This window comes from Prenolepis imparis, unplaced genomic scaffold (assembly GCF_030444845.1).
Source record: "Prenolepis imparis isolate NDT839.2.m4 unplaced genomic scaffold, iyPreImpa1.0 SCAF_11, whole genome shotgun sequence".
NCBI classification, from domain to species: Eukaryota; Metazoa; Arthropoda; class Insecta; order Hymenoptera; family Formicidae; genus Prenolepis; species Prenolepis imparis.
Window position 1 is genome coordinate 4,996,509 of NW_028141169.1, and position 7,565 is coordinate 5,004,073.

The 7,565-nt window shown below is 30.9% G+C and overlaps 2 protein-coding genes across 4 annotated transcripts; one reads left to right on the forward strand and one right to left on the reverse strand.

Moving 5' to 3' along the window:
- Positions 1–24: 24 nt before the first annotated feature.
- LOC145943288 (clavesin-1) lies at positions 25–5,794 on the forward strand. 2 transcript variants are annotated; one of them, XM_083050766.1, is made up of 5 exons: positions 25–320; positions 2,568–2,967; positions 3,447–3,757; positions 3,830–3,923; positions 4,017–5,794. In XM_083050766.1, exons 2-5 carry the CDS (start codon positions 2,571–2,573, stop codon positions 4,166–4,168), a joined length of 954 nt encoding a protein of 317 aa, XP_082906892.1. In that variant the 5' UTR covers positions 25–320; positions 2,568–2,570; the 3' UTR covers positions 4,169–5,794. The 2 variants fall into 2 exon arrangements, with proteins under 2 accessions (XP_082906892.1, XP_082906893.1); XM_083050767.1 differs by lacking the exon at positions 25–320 and adding an exon at positions 450–799.
- LOC145943289 (cobalamin trafficking protein CblD) lies at positions 3,885–7,493 on the reverse strand. Of its 2 annotated transcripts, XM_083050769.1 has the most exons (5): positions 7,121–7,493; positions 6,278–6,690; positions 5,958–6,174; positions 5,711–5,793; positions 3,885–4,033 (listed from the first exon to the last, which is right to left on the reverse strand). In XM_083050769.1, exons 1-4 carry the CDS (start codon positions 7,263–7,265, stop codon positions 5,717–5,719), a joined length of 852 nt encoding a protein of 283 aa, XP_082906895.1. In that variant the 5' UTR covers positions 7,266–7,493; the 3' UTR covers positions 3,885–4,033; positions 5,711–5,716. The 2 variants fall into 2 exon arrangements, with proteins under 2 accessions (XP_082906895.1, XP_082906894.1); XM_083050768.1 differs by lacking the exon at positions 3,885–4,033 and having other exon boundaries at positions 5,403–5,793.
- Positions 7,494–7,565: the final 72 nt, after the last annotated feature.

The following is a 7,565-nucleotide window of genomic DNA, read 5'->3' on the forward strand; positions in this document are numbered from 1 at the left end:
ACCACCACGACAATCCCGCCTTAAATTGACCAGCCGATCGAGCAGCCGGGTTACTTTGATGTACATCGCTCGACGGTCAACGTCTCTTTCTTAGTTTAGTACTGTGCGTTAAATTAATCACATTAGACTTTCGTTTCGCGTCGTGGATAGACGTGTTCTCCAAACCAAAAGTGGGACCAAAATAGTGCAACATTAACTGAAAATCTCAATTGATTAGATGATTTCGACTCGATAGAATCCAGCAGCGATTAAAATTTCTTGAAGAAACATAGAGAAGAAGAGAAAGGGAATTATCTCGAGGAAAAAAAGAAACTGAAAAAGTAAATCGAATATTAAATCAAGTCTTATTAATCTGTCAAGTGCGTGGCTAAAATATCTTGTATAATTAAAATCTTCTCTTATATATGAAATCACATATACAATGAATGATGAGTGCATGTGGCTCTTATAATGTATGTAATTAAAAACTAGAATTTTTAGATATCTAAACAAATATAAATTATTAAAAATGCCTGTTATAAGGCGTTTTTCGAAAGACAAATAAACGTTTTCTTTTTAATAAAATTATATAAAGGATAATATCAATCAAAGTACAAGTTAAGCTTTATGCGCAATTGAAAAAAAGACATGCAAAGGGAAAATGAAGATAAGAAAAAAGAGGACGTCGAAAAATTCGAGAGCAAGAAATTGAAACCGGAACTGTTAAATTGACCGATTAATCGAAAAAGCGAATTAAAGTTTTTAACGAGACAATTTAGAGCTTTTTTGTGGATAGACAAAAGCGTTTGGCGAACACAAGGTAAAAGTGGATCAATGCAACCCGTTCATCGAGTTTGCGAGATAATTTTCTCACAAACTATCTACGTTGTCTTTTCCATCGACAGATATTTTGTGCAATAATGAAAATTGTTATTCTTTTTTTTTATTAAGTGAGCAAATAAATTTGATACTTTTTAAATAAAAATTAAGATTTATTTATTATTATAATAGAAGAGAATACAATTTTAATTATCAAAAATACTCCTAATTTTTTATTATTTGATGTCATTTTTGAAAATTTTCTAATTTTTTTAATGCAAAAAAAATGTTTGAGCTCCTAAAATCAAAATGGGTTAGCGCACTCATTGTCAGATCAAAGTTCCATCACGAAATTTTTGACATCCTTTCTTATATATCTTTCATGACTTGCTGTACCTTTATTAAAAAATCATTTTTGCGATTTCAGTAGCATTTTTTTTTTTATATATATATTAAAACAAAATATAATGCTAAATATGATAATATAATTATTTTAAGAATTATTTGCATTATTATTTCATACTGCGTTTTGTAAAGCAGCAAAATTCAAGACCAACATTATTTAAATGGATTTAAATTAAATATTTAAGTCCAAAATTTCAATAAATTTCAATAAATTAAAATATTGAATTAATTTGCGTATCTATTTTCGGGTTGAAACAATATCGTGTTCGAACAGGTTTACAATATTGCGCTTCGGATGTGTTGCGATGGGATAGAAAGTTGGGTACATCGCAAAATGTATGTGTTCTCGTTGCACACAGCGGTTGAGGCCTCTTATACTACTTCCTCGCGATGTCTCACTTTCATTCCATGAGTTGTTTAAGCATCGTGTACACGTGTAGAATTAAAAAATTGGTCTCTCTTATTGTGATTATTAGATATAATTTTTCAAAAGAAATAATAAAATAAAAAATTTCAGAGCTTTTAATTTTTAAATTGTTTGCATGAGATATGTGCTTGCATTATAATTATATTAATTATTTTTAGAACGCAAAATTATTAACTAAATATCCAGTTATTTAATTAAATATTAAAATTATCATGATATATAAATGTGTTTAAAAGTTTATAATATGAAAATCGTAAAAGAAGTTTTAAAAAATATATTATTTACTTTTTTATTTTATCGAAAACTTATAAAGAATAACATTTTGTTAATAATTAAATGTGTATTTTGCCTGTGAAATTTAATTTTGCAAATATAAGAATAAAAATGAATTATTTAAAGAGAAAACGTTATACTTATTTTGCGCATCGTCATATAAATTTTTAATACCAAGAATCGAATATTTTATAATAAATTATAGTAAATTTTTAATCTTCGTTATCTCCGCTATAATATAATTTTCTAATATAATTCTCTATTAGATACACTGTAACATTTCAATGATCTGCCTGCTTTCTCTTTACGCTCCATATCGTATTAACAGCTCCTAGCAAGCAATAGTTTGACCAAGAATCCTAATTCAATTTTCTCGTTTTACTAATATCATTTTTTACATCTTTAGTGATAATTATACATTATTATCTCGTTAATTCAGTATTAGAAATGAAATAAAAATTAATAGCCGATATTCTAATTTTATAAAAAATTAGTGTTTAATTAGTTTGATCAATTTAAATATATGTTGAGTGAGTGTACCTTATGATTTCTTTTCTTTTTTGAGAGAGAGAGAGATATATATAGAAAGTGCCGGGATAACGTTGTTCAATCACGGGACACAGGATCCATCGGGATAGAATGTCAAGCTCAAATTACTTTTCAGACAATGGTGACAGAGGGGCAGCAAGAAGAGTATGACGAGTACAAGAGCACTTTGGACGCGGACACGTTGGAAGCGGCCAGACTGGAGCTTCGCGAGGATGACAACACGAGGAAACAGGCTTTGCAGCAATTTCGTCATTGGATCCAAAAGCATCCTATGATCAAGAAGTGTAGGACCGATTCGCTATTCCTACTGAGATTTCTCAGGACGAAGAAGTTCAGTCTACCGATGGCGCAGGAGATGCTCGAACGCTATCTCACCATCAGACAACTCTATCCTGATTGGTTCCAGAAGCTCAACATCGATGACCCGGAGCTCGAGGCCATCATCGACAGCGGCTACCTGGTACCCTTACCGAAACGAGATCGACATGGTCGAAAAGTGATACTGTCGTGTGCAGGTAACGAAAAAAATGCAAAAAAAAGTACGAAAATTAATTTAAAATCCAATTAAACGATACCTTGAAAATTATAATCTTTCCGTAAGAGATAATGTTGATTTTAAAATCAATTCGTTTTAATAATACATAATTAAACTATTTATTTCCATTTATATATCTCAATCAGATTGATGTAGGAAAAGCAGCTCGTTTTCTATTTGAGTTAATTATCTCAAATTATTAAAATTATATAAATTCTTACTTCTAAAAATTTTTTAATTTTAGACTTACGATTGCTTTATAGTTTATAGTATTGATGATTATGTAATCATAGTAATATTTCATGTTTTTTTTAAATTTCACAATTTTCAGATCGTGTTTTAAATTATTAATTATTTATATATGGAATTTTTTCTTTATATTTTTTGCTTCACGAAATTGTTCTCCGAATATATCTCTTTCAGGTACCTATTTTATTTTAATTTTTCTTATTTTTTAAGGCCGTTTCGATCCTTGTAAATTCTCATCGATACACATGGCGCGAGTCCACAGCATGGTGGTGGAAACTCTGATGGACGATGAGAAAAATCAGATCCGTGGCTACATGCATCTCAACGACGAGTCCGGATTGACCATGAGCCATCTCAGCGCGTGGTCCTTCACGGACATTCGCAATATGTTGAGATGCATACAGAACAGCACCCCGATGCGTCACAAGGAGACGCATCTGATCAATATTCCCGGCAGCGTAGCGAAAATCATCGAGTTCGCTATCTCGCTGCTCAACGATAAGCTCAAGTCTCGCGTTATGGTAATTACAAATTATAATTTTGTGTGTAAATTTACCTGACTGAAAAATAACGTAATATCCTAATGTTGGCAGATACATAAAGATGTGGAGGAGCTGAGAGAAGCGGTGGATCCAAAGATATTGCCGAAGGAATACGGAGGGGAAATTCCACTCTCGGAGATGATAGGTATGAGGATTACTCTCGTAATTCTTTCCTTTTGTAGGATGTAGATCTTCATATATATTTTCTTTTTCTTTCTTCACAACGTCTATCTTTCAGCTGAATTCAAAAAGAATCTGAAAGAGAAGAAAGATCAACTCAAGACTCTCGACGACATGTACATCGAGATTTCACCAAAAGATTATCATGCGGCTAACAATGAAGAGCTTGGCGGAATATGCGGTTCGTTTCGAAAGTTAGAAGTCGATTAAAGGCTAATTTAATTCTATTTCAATATCGTATTGATAGCATCTAATTTTAATAGTTATTTTCGTGTGATTGCGCATCACGTATCAAGAAGCACAGTTGTTTTAACCAAAATTGAGATATACTTTATATTTTCTTTTCTTTTTAGCGCAAAATGTTCTGTGTGAAGAAATATGTCATATTATGACACACAAATTATACGAACATGTTAAACGAGTATGCAAATGATTTATAAATGCATCTCTCAATAATCTTAGCCAACTGCGTTTAAAGCTCTATTCGTATAGCCGTTTTCTCTCTAGATTCTATTTACGACATAAACGAAAAAAATTTTTTTAATGTTAAATGGCTAGCGCGTTAAGTAACGTTGGTACAATCCGATCTGTACATGAAATAAGTATAAGACAATTTATTTTTATATGCTATATAATACCTCGTAAAGCATTGTGTGAATATCTATTATCTATTGCAATAAGTCTTTCTTATATAACAGTAGCGTATACGAGCGATTTAATGCTCGTTCTGCCGGTGGTACCAAGTTACCTATGATCTATAAGTCATTATCTTGACTACACCTTAAGACGAATTGTGACCTGACACACTCGTTCCTTGTTGTCGTTGCAATTATGAAGCTTGCACTTACGATCGCATCAATTAGCAGATGCTTTATATACATTTATACATATATGAATTAAAGGCGCAAAGCTTTTAGAAATATATATATATATGTTAGAGTTTGTGGTTATATTTTCGTTGGAATTTTTAGTTGTGTTTTTAGTGAATAAAATAAAACTCTAGGACGTTTGATAAGAGATTTTCTTACGAATTTGTAATGTGTATAATTGTTATCTTGTGATTATTTAGTCATTGTTAGTTACTCTAATTATATTCGAATTGTAATCGAATTTCAATTATATGGCCCGCATATTTTAACTGATATTTAACACTGAACGCAAAATGTGACATATAATTCTGACTGGCTTTTTTTTTTATGGAAATTTACAAATTAGTACAAGACAGATATTGAACGATCACATTGTGTGTTGAATATAGACAAGCTTACAATTTAAACATATTTTATATAATATTATTTTAAAAAGAATAACGGAATGTGATAGGAATAACACAGTTTTATAAATAATTCTGTAAATTTATAGGAATATATTATATAAATATTAAAAAAATAGATTATTATCCATCACTATTGAAAGGATTTTTCCAAATAAGACCAATAAAAGCTATAATTTAAAACTTTAATTACAACATAAATCTTTTTACTAAATAAACGTAGATCATTTACGAATGTAGACGTGAGGCACACTTCACTAGCATTGATTAAGAAAATATCACATATATAGGAACATATATAGTAGCATATACATATAGTAACACAGAATTCAGTGAATCATTGTTGGTTCCATCGTGATATTTTTTAATCATTCATGCATATGTAGATGCGCAAGAATTTTAACAATTTTAAAAATGGAGCATCTATCAATATAAATAAACTAAATATTCTTCTTTATATATTATGTATATGTACATACGTATTTTTATTGATCCTCATTGTCATCATTAATTACTTGTTCTAAAAACTCAATGTTGGGTGGCGCTGTAGTATAAAGACTTCCTGAAACCGAAAGGAGAAAATTTAAATGCAAGAATGCAAACTAAATATTACAAGGTCTTTGTATAAGTAAAATATTATTATAACATTGCAAATATATCCATATCTCGAAATGCATTATCAATTATCTTATCATTATCAATTATTATATACAGCTGTTTACATACCAATAAAATTTTGTAGACTATTGTCAAATGTAATAATCTTGCAATTATTTCTTTGTTTTACTTTAAATCCTATACAGCGAAATCGTTCATCGGTTTCATAGAGTTTGGTGCTCTTCCGTGAACTCAAGTGGGGTTGTCCACTAAAGGGGTTAATAAAGTCTGCCCAATAACCAGCCATTTTTAACTTGTTACATATATTCCAGGCTGCTAGAACAAACTGATAAACTAATCACATATATATTTTATTGATACCTTCTAGTTTTGAATTTTATTTATACTAATGCCATATATTACTATACAATATATAATATTTGACTTACATATTTGGCAAGTTTTTCCGTTTCTGCTTCCTTATACCATCTCATTGACTTAAGATTTGCCTTTTGACTAATAGTTATAATGGTGAAATCCGACGAGGTCACGTCCAAGCATTCTGGAAATAATTCCTCTGTGCTTTTTCGCAAGAGAACAGGGCATTCCTGTGCCATATAATCTAACATGGGATGCATGACTTTCCAGTTTCTCTTGCTTCTTTGATATTCATTTTTGTCATTTAAAGACTCTATAAACTCCTCTTCATCAGGTAGCTCATCAAAATAAGTCTTAACTTGGGCAGTGGTCGTAGCATCTAACCAAGCAGGTCCTACACTTCCAGGAAGATAAAATCGGAAGCCTCTCGGTGTTAGCAATTTCCAACTAGAATTGGTATCCCATGCGCTGTTGTCAATGTCTCCTTTTTTGTAAACAAATATAGTTTAATAGATTTATTTATATGAAAAATGTTTGGATTTTAATAACTTAAATAAAATAAAAATTTTTTCAGCTTTACAGTTAATAAAAGTAGTTTTAATATAAAAATTTCACAGCAAGTATAAGACTAATATAATTAAGTGTAATAATATAATGAATAGTAGCAGCATTTAATATGCATTTAATCACAATTAATACATATTTTTGCACAAAAATATATAAAATCTATATAGTCTTTATAGGTCAATAATATCGTTTTCTAAAGGGATAAGATAATAATAATTTGATTTATATAAGTAAGTTTTAATGAGCATAAGGACTTTGGAGGAAGCTGCAGATTTTAGCTGTGACCTTGTAGGTCAATGACGTTGGCTTTTTCATCGGTAACGCGATGAAATGAAGAGATCACTCACTGTCCAAAGAGTCACCATTAGACTTGACGACCTTGTCTAAGGCAGTACTCGTGCTTCTGTCGCTACGACGTGAATAAAGGACTCTCGGTACCAAATTCAACAGCAACGAAATACCGCGCTTTCTCCCACATCTTACACAGAGCATCTGGAAATGGTGTAGGTTATATTTACGAATCAATCAGCTGACAAACCACCACTTGGTGCTCTCGCAAATCAGCATTATCCTTTATCGTTACGAGTACATCATTAAGACATAGCCACAATTTACATAGTAAATTTGGATCACGTAATGAAAACAATATATTTTGCGCAGACTTAAATAAAACTACCTATCTATATTCTTTATTTATAACACACATCGCGCAACATATTTTAAATTGCGTTCGGAAATCCTACTTCTGAGGGTGATTACAGTATCATAGTATATTCGATTGACCAATCAGAA